We start from the raw sequence: 12,569 nt of genomic DNA on the forward strand, positions 1-12,569 counted from the left end.
GTGAGGCAGGAGAATCGTTTGAATCAGGGAGAAGGAGGTTTCAGTGAGCAGAGATTGTGCCACTGCACTCCAGCCTGGGCAACAGAGCAAGACTCCGTCTCAAAAAAGAAAAAAAAAAAATCCAGTTGTGCTTGTTGATAATTTTGGCTGATATATCCTTTGATTCATGCCGCTGTCTCCAGAGTGCGCCCTTTGGGGAAGTAGTCCTTCCAGACCTGATTATTTCTGAACACAGCGTGGCCAAGTCACTATTGACACTAGCATGAACAGCTCCTGAACTGATACAGTTGGCTGCTGACAGCACAGACTAGAGTGCTCAGAAAATTATCAAACAGAGACTAAATGTCTAGGCACCTACAACATGTTCCTTGGCAAGAGGAACACAATGTTCCTATTGCAAAATTGACCTAAATTCAGGAAAGAGCTTATTGATGCAGGCAAATGCTTGAATCTGCAGCCAGCAGGATCATCAATGGATGAGGGTGGGAGGCGGGAATCTTCCTTCTCCAATTTTACAAGGTCAGCTTGAGCAGCTCTCTAAGAGCCGACACTGAGACTAGTTCCACTGGATGTACTGAAGTTGTGTAATCAGGCTCCAAATTACTACTACCTCTGCCCGAATCTGTTCCCAGAACTAATCAATCCAAAGGGACCACTGCATGTCAGACAAGAGCTGACCTGGACCCCTGTGAAAATTTGTCCACAGGACACTAGTGCTGCTGGAGGGAATGGTGAAGTACTTGCATCCACGACAGAGTCCTAGAAAGATGGGAAGCAATGTGGGAGCCGACTGAAGACACAGGAAGTGGGATCCATTTCCTGAACACAAGGCAGAAACTAATTAGTTAGTTTCCAACACAATCTTCCATTCTCACAGCTGCCAAAGAGCTCTAGTTTACAAATCTCAAGGGACCTTGTCTACTCAAAGTTTTTTCTTAGCTCCCTTCATCCATGACACAAAATCTAAAGCCCCCTATATCTCTCCAGCATCTTCTCCCAAACTGTCCTGGTAGGCTTCTTTTCTCATGGGAGTGTGAGCTCCTCAAGGGCAGGGACTAAGTCCTGTCCACCTCCATAACCCCTCCACTAGGCAGGGGCCTAGGACAAGGCTTATCTCCTGGTAGGCACAAATGTTTGCAGAAGGAGTGAATGAACTCCATTTGCATTTTATCTCTGGCAATGTCTAAACCAAAGAAAATCACACTTGTCTTCTCAGAAGAGGGAACATATTCAAATACCCAGAATTGCAGTTCCTGGTAAAACCTTTCAGCAGCAGCAACTGGAAACTCAGCAGAATCTTTGAGTCTAAAAAGAGTGAAATGGGCCAAGACTTGAACGGCCATGGTTGAAGTACCCCAGAGGACTGGGGTGGGAAGGGGAGATTCATGGCTATCTAAAGCTTAAGAACCACAAACCAGTTCTTTCTTACAAATCACATATATATATTTACATTGTGGATCTGGGATACACTTATCACAGTAGGAGCTGCTCAAATCAATCTGAATGCTACCCAATCTGGGAACTTCCCCATAACTGTTTGAGCCAGCATTTCAGATTATAGATAAGCTGTTTCCAGCCAGACTGGCTTTGGAAAGTTCACTCTAAAGAATGAAGTCACCTGTTGTCACTGTCCTCCTGCCCAGGATTCCTTTTGGGGCCGGGTACCATCCTGTGGCTCGTTAAGGAGGCTTCCCTCTTTAATTCTCCATGAGGCTTCCAGGGTGGTCTGGGCTATGGGGAGAACTCTTCAACTTGGGAGTAGAAAGGTGCTCCAACTCATAGTGCCCATTTTCAGAGGCCGTGTGTGTGAGTTTCTCCTTCATGCCTTCCTTCTGGCTCTTTTTGTGCTCCATAATCTGCTGGAGCTGGTGCCCAGCATAGTCTGGCTTGGTGGTCAGCGGCCCAGCTGGCACAGCTACACCAAGGACATCTGATACCATGTAGGGACGCAGCCAGCCCACCAAGGGAGTGCTTCCGGGGCTGTAGTGGGTCTGCTTGTGGTAGAAGAGAAGTCCATCTACCTATAAGATGGGGGGAAATTCAGGATCAAAATGACTTCTGGGGCCACATGTTTCTAGGAGAGCCTATACACACAAGGGCAGCTCTTGTGGTCCAACTCCTTTTTCTGGGTCACTGAAAGAGGAAAGAGTCCCAGCTTCTCACATATGCAGTTTCTCTAAATAAAGAAATGGCCTAGAAAACTAAATTTGAGAAAATAAAAACATTGGCTGGGCATGGTGGCTCATGCTTGTAATCCCAGCACTCTGGAGGCTGAGGCAGGCAGATTGCTTGAGCTCAGGAGTTTGAGACCAGCCTAGGCAACATGGTAAGACCTCATTTCTACTAAAAATACAAAAAAATACCCAGACATGGTGGCACATGCCTGTAATCCCAGCTACTCAGGTGGCTGAGGCACCTGAACCCAGTAGGCAGAGAATGCAGTGAGCTGAGACCGCACCACTGCACTCCAGCCTGGTGACAGAGTGAGATGCTGTCTCAAAAAAAGAAAAAGAAAAGAAAAGAAAAACATAAATAGCACTTTTCTGTTTACAGAGTGCTTTCCTGCCCACTATTTCCCTATCTTACCCATGACGGTGTCTGAGAGAAGGGGCTGCTCATACTCAGGGAGTTCTGAGGACCTCCTTAAAACACACAGTGAGTAGGAAGCAGGAATTCAACTTGAACTCTGGTTTTCTGTCCCTAGATTCCACGGACTTTCCACCACTTAGGGGTCTGTTTTACGGTGGATGAGCTCTGTGCATGGAATGAAAAGCAGAGGAACTGGACAGGCCCCTCTGAGGCAGCAGACTGCTGTGTACAGGGGAAACAGGCTGTCCAGATGCCCTGCTTCCCTGGCTACCACTGGCTGCCTAAACCTCCCCCTAAACTGTTTGTGAGCCATATTCTGGGAAACAGTTTTTCTCAACGGGAAGACCTCCTCCACATTTTATTTTCTATGATTTAGTGACTCATCTCTAAAAAGCATTTATTGTCACTGGGGCATAAGGGTTATAAATAAAGATGGTATTCTTACCACCTTCTTAATTGACTGAAAGAAATGCTGGCAACTCAGCCTTTGCCATTTCCTCATTCGGGAAGCTGTGATCCTTACACAAAATTAAATCCAGTTCAAGCAAATGCTTGCAGTGACTAGGCAGTTTTTTTTGTTTGTTTTTTTTTTTTAATCTTTTTTGAGACGGAGTTTCACTCTTGTTGCCCAGGCTGGAGTGGAGTGCAGTGGTGCAATCTCAGCTCAGTACAACCTCCACCTCCCAGGTTCAAGAGATTCTCCTCCCTCAAACTCCCAAGTAGCTGGGACTACAGGCATGTGCCACCACGCCTGGGTAATTTTTGTATTGTTAGTAGAGATGGGGTTTCACCATGTTGGCGAGGCTGGTCTTGAACTCCTGACCTCAGGTGATCCACCTGCTTCAGCCTCCCAAAGTGCTGGGATTACAGGTGTGAGCCACTGTGCCTGGCTAAGGCAGAATTTTTTTTTTTTTTTTTGAGACGGAGTCTCGCTCTGTCACCCAGGCTGGAGTGCAGTGGCCGGATCTCAGCTCACTGCAAGCTCCGCCTCCCGGGTTTACGCCATTCTCCTGCCTCAGTGGCCGGATCTCAGCTCACTGCAAGCTCCGCCTCCCGGGTTTACGCCATTCTCCTGCCTCAGCCTCCGGAGCAGCTGGGACTACAGGCGCCCGCCACCTCGCCCGGCTAAGTTTTTGTATTTTTAGTAGAGACGGGGTTTCACTGTGTTAGCCAGGATGGTCTCGATCTCCTGACCTCGTGATCCGCCCGTCTCGGCCTCCCAAAGTGCTGGGATTACAGGCTTGAGCCACCGCGCCCGGCCTAAGGCAGAATTTTTAAGGGAATGATGGGCAAAGGAAAATGTGCTTGTTGAGCCTAGAGAAGGTAACTGCAGGTTCTGAGGCCGACAAGACTGTCGAGGACTTGGGAGCCTCTGGGGCTGTGAGACTTTTTATTTTTGAGACAGAGTCTTGCGCTGTTGCCCAGGCTGGAGTGCAGTGGCTCAATCTTGGCTCACTGCAACCTCTGCCTCCCAGGTTCAAGCGATTCTCCTGCCTCAGCCTCCCGAGTAGCTGGGACTACAGGCATGTGCCAATATGCCCAGTTAATTTTTGTATTTTTAGCAGAAATGGGGTTTTGCCATGTTGGCCAGGCTGGTCTTGAACTCCTGACCTCAAGTGATCCACCAGCCTCAGCCTTCCCAAGTGCTGGGATTATAGGCGTGAGCCACCGTGCCCGGCTGCTGTGAGACTTTCAGTGCTAAAACAGGGCGAGTCGTCAGCAAACTGGAATGAGGTAGTCACCTGACTTATGCGCCTGCTCAGCAAGTGCTCCCGTCCCCAGGGGCCATCTTCTTTGGTGATGAAAGGATTAGGGGGTTTGGACATTTGTTGGGGTCATTCAGTCACAGAAGCCCTTTCACTTTATAAGCAGCCACGACAGTCAAACCAGGGACCTGGGTCTCAGCTTGCAGTAGGAAGAGGCACACAAGAAGGATCTAGGCATGGGAGTCTTGCTCCTATCTGGGCCTCAGTGTCTCCATCTGTAAGATGAGGGAGTTGGACGAGCTGTCCACTGGCCCTTCCAGGGCCAGCATTCTGACTTATCCAGCAGGGGTGGAGCTCAGGCTCTGAAGGGCAGCAAGTACATCCTTTCTCCAGAATCAGCTTTCAGTCCCTTTCTGATGCTTTGACACAGCACAATCAAGGAATATTTTAAGACTTTGTGTAACCAAGTCTCTCTGCAGCCTATTATCATGTCAAGGCAATAAAGATAATGGTTTCGTTACCTCAAAAGGGAAATCCATAGACAGCACATCACACAGGCTTTCGGGAGTGCAAGGGAAATTCTTTAGCCCCACAAATTTAAACTGAAATAGAAATTAGAACAAGGAATTAGTACATGTTATAAATGATATTGGCCCAAGCAACTGAAAATCTCTGTCAGGCCGGGCATAGTGGCTCACACCTGTAATCCCAGCACTTTGGGAGGCAGACGCAGGCGGATCACCTGAGGTCAAGAGCTCAAGACCAGCCTGGCCAACATGGTGAAACCCCATCTCTACTAAAAATACAAAAATTAGCCAGGCATAGTGGCATGTGCCTGTAGTCCCAGCTACTTGGGAGGCTGAGGCAGGAAAATAGCTTGAACCCGGGAGGGGGAGGTTGTGGTGAGCTGTGATCCTGCCACTGCACTCCGGACTGGGCGACAGAGCAAGACTCCATCTCAAAAAAAGCAAAAAGAAAAGAAAATCTCTGTCAAAGAAGAAAAATCTGTAGTCCCAGCTACTTGGGAGGCTGCTGAGGTAAGAGGATCGCTTGAGCCTGAGGTCAAGGCTGCAGTAAGCTGAGATCGCGCCACTGCACTCCAGCCTGAGTGACAGAGCCAGACCCTGTCTCAAAAACCAAACCAAACCAAATTAAACCAAGCCAAAACAAAAAAACAAAGAAGAGTTTTCAGTCTCATCCTTCTCTACCAATTCCCCTGTACTTACTCTCTTAACTACTAGGTCGTGGTTCCCAATCTTCCCCTTTTGTTTTAGAGATGAGATCTCACTCTGTCACCCACGCTGGAGAGCATTGGCACAATCACAGCTCACCGCATCCTCAAATTCCTGGGCTCAAGGATTCTCCCACCTCAGTTTCCTAGTATGTTGCGATTATAGGCATGAGCCACTGTACCCAGCCCCAACCTTCTTTAATCCACAAGAATCATCTGGGGAGTTTTTAAAAATTACTGATACTCGGGAGGCTGAGGCAGGAAAATGACGTGAACCTGGGAGGCGGAGCTTGCAGTGAGCCGAGATGGCGCCACTGTACTCCAACCTGAGCGACAGAGACTCCGTGTCTTAAAAAAAAAAAAAAAAAAAAAATTACTGATGCTGGCCAGGTGTGGTGGCTCACACCTCTAATCCCAGCACTTTGGGAAGCCAAGGAGGGCAGACCACGAGGTCAGGAGTTCGAGACCAGCCTGACCAATATGGTGAAACCCCATCTCTACCAAAAATATAAAAATTAGCCAGGCATGGTGGTGCATACAAGTAGTCCCAGCTACTTGGGAGGCTGAGGCAAAAGAATCACTTGAACCTGGGAGGTGGAGGTTGCAGTGAGCTGAGACTGCACCACTGCACTCCAACCTGAGCAACAGAGCAAGACTCTGTCTCAAAAAAAAAAAAAAAAATTACTGATGCCCAGGCCCTACCCTGCGATTCTGACTGAACTGGTCTGGGGTGGGATCCAGGTTTTTGTTTTTTTGTTTTTTTTGAGACAGGGTTGCACTCTTTTACCCAGGCTGGAGTGCAGTGGCACAATCACAGCTCACTACAGCTTCAACCTCTTGGGCTCAAGTGATCCTCCCACCTCAACCTCTCAAATAGCTGGGACTCTATAGGTGCATGCCACCATGCCTAATCTGTTTTTGTATTTTTTTGTAGAGATGGGGTTCTGCTGTGTTGCCCAGGCTGGTCTCAAACTCCTGGGCTCAAGCAATCCACCTACCTCAGCCTCCCAAAGTGCTGGGATTATAGGCACATGTCACCATGCCTGGCTAATTTTTTTTGTTTGTATTTCTTTTGTAGAGACGGGGTTTTACCATGTTGCCCAGGCTGGTCTGGAACTACCGAGCTCAGGCACTCCACCTGCCTTGGCCACCCAAAGTGCTGGAATTACAGATGTGAGCCACTGTGCCTGGCCCAGGTATTTTTTTAAAAGCTCTCCAGTGGGCCAGGCGTGGTGGATCACGCCTATAATCCCAGCACTTTGGGAGGCCGAGGCAGGCGGATCACGAGGTCAGAATGAGACCATCCTGGCTAACACAGTGAAACCCCGTCCCTACTGAAAATACAAAAAATTAGCTGGGCGTGTTGGCGGGTGCCTGTAGTCCCAGTTACTCAGGAGGCTGAGGCAGGAGAATGGTGTGAACCCGGGAGGCAGAGCTTGCAGTGAGCTGAGATTGCGCCACTGCGCTCCAGCCTGGGCAACGGCGCGAGACTCCGTCTCAAAAAAAAAAAAGCTCTCCAGTTGATTTTAACATACAGTCAGGACTGAGAACCACTGTATTATACTAGGTTGAGAGGTTGTGTGTTAATTCTCTTGGCCCCATGACAGCTACCACTAATAAAGGGCCAGTGAAATCCTTTTCACACCTGCAAGGGTTTTTAGACTGAAGCAGCATAACAAAGTGATTAGAACGACAAACTCTAAAGTCAGATTCCTTGGGTTTGAATCCCAGTCTGCCAATCATGTAACCTCCATATACTTCCATCTTGTAAAATGGGACAATAACAGCACATATCTACTTCATAGCGTCGCTGTGTGGATTCAATGAGATAATATACATAGAGCACTTAAACCAGTGCCTTAGAGAAAGCAGCCTTCCCCTTCCTCAATGCATGTTCCTCCAGGACCTAGATGATAATAACATCACTGAAAGTACTGATCATATTTATTCTCCTATAACTGGTTGTCTAATTCCCTTTAACATTTTTTTTTTTTTTTCCTGAGATGGAGTCTCGCTCTGTTGCCCAGGCTGGAGTACAGTGGCACAATCTTGGCTCACTGCAACCTCCGCCTCCTGGGTTCAAGTGGTTCTCCTGCCTCAGCCTCCCAAGTAGCTGGGATTATAGGCATGCACCACTACACCCGGCTAATTGTTTTTGTATTTAGTAGAGACAGGGTTTTGTCATGTTGGTCAGACTGGTCTCGAATTCCTGACCTCAAATGACCCACCTGCCTCGGCCTCCCAAAGTGCTGGGATTACAGGCGTGAGCCACCACATCCAGCCCTTGTCTTTAACATTTTTTGTAAGCAATCCAAGCAAATACCAATCTGCAGGGCTAATAAAATGCCCTGAAAGTAGTTGTCACATATTTAAATCACTGAGTAGATAGCAAGATGCCTGGGCTATCACACTGAACTGTAAGACTTTGAGGAAGGCAGTCCCCTCTCTGAGCCTATGTTCTCATCTATAAAATGAAGGCGCTGAATAGAGGAAAGCAATCTCTGCTCAGACACAAGAGCAGTGGTTCTTGAAGTGTGGGTGCCAAACCAGCTGTAGTAGTACCACCAGAGAACTTGTTAGAAATGCATATTCTCAGATCCCACCCTAGACCTACTGAATCAGAAACCCTGGGAGTGAGGACTAGGAATCTATGTTTTACCAGGCCTCCAGGTGCTGCTGATGCATGCTCAAGTTTGAGAACCAATGAACTAGTATTCTTTTTTTTTTTTTTTTGAGATGGAGTTTCGCTCTGTCACTCAGGCTGGAGTGCAATGGTATGATCTCAGCTCACTGCAACCTCCACCTCCCAGGTTCAAGCGATTCTCCTGCCTCAGCTTCCTGAGTAGCTGGGATTACAGGAGCATGTTACCACGCCCAGCTAATTTTTGTATTTTTAATAGAGACAGGGTTTTGCCATGTTGGCCAGGCAGATCTTGAACTCCTGACCGCAAGTGATCTGCCCACCTCAGCCTCCCGAAGTGCTGGGATTACAATCGTGAGCCACTGCACCTGGCCTATTTTTATTTTTTTTTTGAGACGGAGTCTTGACCGCCCAGGTTGGAGTGCAGTGACGCGATCTCAACTCACTGCAACTTCTACCTCCCAGGTTCACGTGATTCTCCTGCCTCAGCCTCCCGAGTAACTGGTATAACAGGCATGCGCCACCATGCCCGGCTAATTTTTTATATTTTTAGTAGCGATGGGGTTTCACCATGTTGGCCAGGCTGGTCTCAAACTCCTCACCTCAAGTGATCCACCTACCTTGGCCTCCTCATCCGCCTGCCTCAGCCTCCCAAAGTGCTAGGATTACCGGCATAAGCCACTGCACCCAGCCATCAATCATTATTTATTGAGTGCCTACCATGAGTATTATGTTAGGAGGACTTGTATATAATAATTCGGTTCTTGTAACAACCCTGTAAATCAGATGTTATTATCCTATTTTACAGATGGAAAAATCTAAGGGTAAGTGAGATTATTAACTTAACCTAGTAATAATTATTTTTAGTCTTTTTTTAGTTATTATTACTTCAATAGGTTTTTGGGGAAGAGGTAGTGTTTGGTTACATGAATAAGCTCTTTAGTGGTGATTTCTGATATTTGGTGCACTCACCACCCAAGCAGTATACACTGTGCCCAATTATCTCTCACCTCCCTTCCCCTTCTCCAGAGTTCCCAAAGTTGATTGTATCATTCTTAAGGCTTTACATCCTCATAGCTTAGCTCCCAATTATGAGTGAGAACATAGGATGTTAAATTAGTAATAAAAGCCAAAAATGGAATTCAGATCTACATGATTGATACTCTTCCCTTTATACCATGCTGCCTCAAAAAAGATCATTTTATACATAATGATTGTATTTAGATAACAGACCAATCCACACTACTCCCCATAAGGAACTCTGTGATCCTAACACCAGGTCTTACAGGATTGAGCTTGGTTTTCTCTCCCAGTCCTTCTTCTTCTGGTAACTTTGAATGCATCCAGTAGAATCGGAAATCAGTCTGCCACAGAGAAGGGAAACAGAAAGATTAAATACTTTCCGTTTCAAACTCTAATATAAACAAAAACACCCTATTCTATTTTTCTTTTTTTTTTGAGATGAAGTCTTGCTCTGTAGCCCAGGCTGGAGTACAATGGCACGGTCTCGGCTCACTGCAACCTCCGCCTCCTGAGTTCAATCGATTCTCCTGCCTCCCGAGTAGCTGGGACTACAGGCGCCCAACACCACACCAGGCTAATTTTTTTATTTTTGGTAGAGACAGGGTTTCACCATGTTGGCCAGGATGGTCTCGATTTCCTGACCTTGTGATCTCCCCACCTCGAGCCTCCCAAAGTGCTGGGATTACAGGCGTGAGCCACTGTACCTACCGGGCCTCTTCATTCTTTTAAATTATTTTGCTTTTGGAAATTTAAAAAGGCACATAGAGTCCTTTGTTTAAATTATAAAAATATATTTGGTTTTAGTTACCAAATTTGTAGGTTGTGAATACATGTAATAAAATATCCTTCAGCAGAATTAAAGCACAATATGTTCTAGATTGAATTTATGTTCTGAGTTGTAGGCTAGGTTCTGCATTTGGGCAAGATACTTAAGACCCGTGCTTCTTAACATCTCAGCTTCCGTATCTATATGTCAAGGACAGGCCAGGTGCAGTGGTTCATGCCCAGCACTTCGGTAGGCCAAGGCAGGTGGATCACTTGAGGTCAGGAGTTCAAGGCAGCCTGGCCAACATGGTGAAACGCTGTCTCTACTAAAAATAGAAAAATTAGCTGGGTGTGGTGGCAAGCGCCTGCAATCCCAGCTACTCAGGAGGCTGAGGCAGGAGAATTGCTTGAACCCAGGAAGCAGAAGTTGCAGTAAGCCAGATCGCACCACTGCACTCCAACCTGGGTGACAGAGTGAGACTCCGCCTCAAAGAAAAAAAAAGGATAATAATAGTACTTACCTTACAATAAGGAGGTGTTGTAAGGGATTTAATGAGCTAATGCACAAAGCGCTTAGCAATGCACATCTTGATTGTTATTGTTTGAATGAGATGCACTTTAGAATTCTGACTACCAACACCTAGCGTGTTTCGGAAACCTAGTGTGCAGGAATGGCTTAGAAAGAAGCAGACTATGGCAACAGGCTGCATGAAGATCACTGGAGGGCTGTTCACACATCGGCCTCGGGCCCATGGCTTCTGGTTCAGCAGGTCTGAGAATGTGCATTTCTACAACGTTCTGATATGCCTGGTCTGGAGACTACACATTGAGAACCACTATAATAAACTAATTGACAGGGAGCAAAAGGAAGTACAAAAACCCCCAAACCCACTATTATACAACTGGGACAATGATGGGGAGAGTGTTGTTAACAGGGATGGAGGCCTGTGGGGTTCACTCAGCCTCACCTGATGACTGCTGCTGTTACCTATTAAGAATCAGCAATAGTAAAATGTTGGGGGTATGGTGAAACTAAAGGGGAGAATATTGGGGCCTCTCTTCACTTAAAAAGTCTCCTCCTAGAGCTAACCTTTGAGATTTGAGGTTCTGGGTCATACCAAGGAAGCCCTGCCATTTTCAGGGTCAGGATGTGGTTGGTGAAGGAGTGGAGGTTGCAGGAGTCTAGTAGATGGTGACTTACATTCAATTCCACCTTCTCTTCCTGGGGCTGCCTGCACAAAGTGGCACCCCCACCCCCTTGCCCCACAATCTTCACTGCCAGAAATCCTCCCATACTCTGGAGAGAGATAAGGGGGTGGGTGCAGCTGCTACCAAGTCCCAGCCTACACCCCTGCCGTTTCTCTCTTTCCTCCTCTCAAGAACTGCATGTTTCTCTTAGTTCCTCCTATTTCTCTTTTAAAACTAAGCTAATTTAAACACACTCAAAGATGCAGGGAGCATTAGATAATGTTCTTGATATACCACATCCTGTACACACCAAGAAGTTGGTCACGTACCAAACCCACATGCTGAGCTGTTTTCCCGGGAGGAGAGGAGAAGACAGGAAGAGCCATGAGGGGAGGATCCATCCCTACCTGGCAATCATAAAAAGGGTGTCCCCGCCAGCACATCACATCCAGAACGTAGTAGGTCTGGTTTACCTCACTGTAAATGCAATCTAGAATGGTGTAGTCTGGGGACACAAAGCAGAAAGTTAGCACAGAGTTCTTCTTCCAACCAGGTTCCTTCCACCACAACCTAGGGAGCCCCATCCTAGAGGCTCCAGTCCAACAATCCTCAGTGCTTGCAGCAGTCACTGGCACTAAGGACTAAGGATTCACTGGGGAGAGAACCCTGCCTGGCTACCAGCTACAGCTTCATGGTGACTTGGGGTAAGACAGCACAAGACGGATCAAGGCAAACCTTAAGCAAAGTGAGAATTCTGAAGTTTTAGATAAACTGGCACATTTACTCACCTCAGAGAGGTTTAAAAGCAAGTCATCTTCCATTTTAGTTTACAACTGCTTTTTGAGTTTCTATCATAGGCACTGTGTTATGTGGGGAATATTAACTATAAATATTCCCTGCCTTTAAGGAAATTACCATTTGGTTAAGGGGATAAGATGATCACAGAAGAAAGAACTAAGAGTTAAATTACAGAGCTCATACTAACAGCAACAGGAGTTCCAGAAAGAGAAGTCTGGAGCAGCAGGAAATGCTTCAAGGGAGAGACGCAATACAAATAAGAGTCTTCTGGGACCAGGAGGGTTTAAACAACACGGCAGAGAGGTGAAGAGAGGGCATTTCAGACCCATGTACTGATGTGGCATGAGCAAAGGCCCAGAGGCAGAATGAACTGGGCACATGAGGGGAGGCAAGTCAGCTGAACAGAAGGTGGGTATAACGAGTAGGGAAGACATGGGATGGGGGGACAAAGCCTGCATGTGAAAGGCACTAAACACCAGTAAAGAAGTCAGATCTAGGCCGGGTGCAGTGGCTCACACCTGTAGTCCCAGCACTTTGGGAGGCAGAGGCAGGCAGATGGCTCTGAGCCCAGGAGTTCCAGACCAGCCTGGGCAACATGGCAAAACCCCATCTCTACCAAAAGTACAAA

The 12,569-nt window shown here is 47.1% G+C and overlaps 1 protein-coding gene across 6 annotated transcripts in view; it reads right to left on the bottom strand.

Moving 5' to 3' along the window:
• Positions 1 to 1,421: 1,421 nt before the first annotated feature.
• SNUPN (snurportin 1) overlaps positions 1,422 to 12,569 on the bottom strand; it is a 30,146-nt gene continuing 18,998 nt past the window's right edge. For all 6 annotated transcript variants that reach the window (XM_065547431.2, XM_045397383.3, XM_045397387.3 and 3 more), the window contains 4 exons: positions 11,551 to 11,648; positions 9,454 to 9,531; positions 4,817 to 4,897; positions 1,422 to 2,021 (listed from right to left, as the gene is read on the bottom strand). In XM_065547431.2, the coding sequence (XP_065403503.1) occupies positions 1,698 to 2,021; positions 4,817 to 4,897; positions 9,454 to 9,531; positions 11,551 to 11,648 (581 nt within the window). In that variant the 3' untranslated portion in view covers positions 1,422 to 1,697. The remainder of the gene's footprint in view (positions 2,022 to 4,816; positions 4,898 to 9,453; positions 9,532 to 11,550; positions 11,649 to 12,569) is intronic.

The sequence above is a fragment of the Macaca fascicularis genome, chromosome 7 (assembly GCF_037993035.2).
Source record: "Macaca fascicularis isolate 582-1 chromosome 7, T2T-MFA8v1.1".
Taxonomy (NCBI): Eukaryota; Metazoa; Chordata; class Mammalia; order Primates; family Cercopithecidae; genus Macaca; species Macaca fascicularis.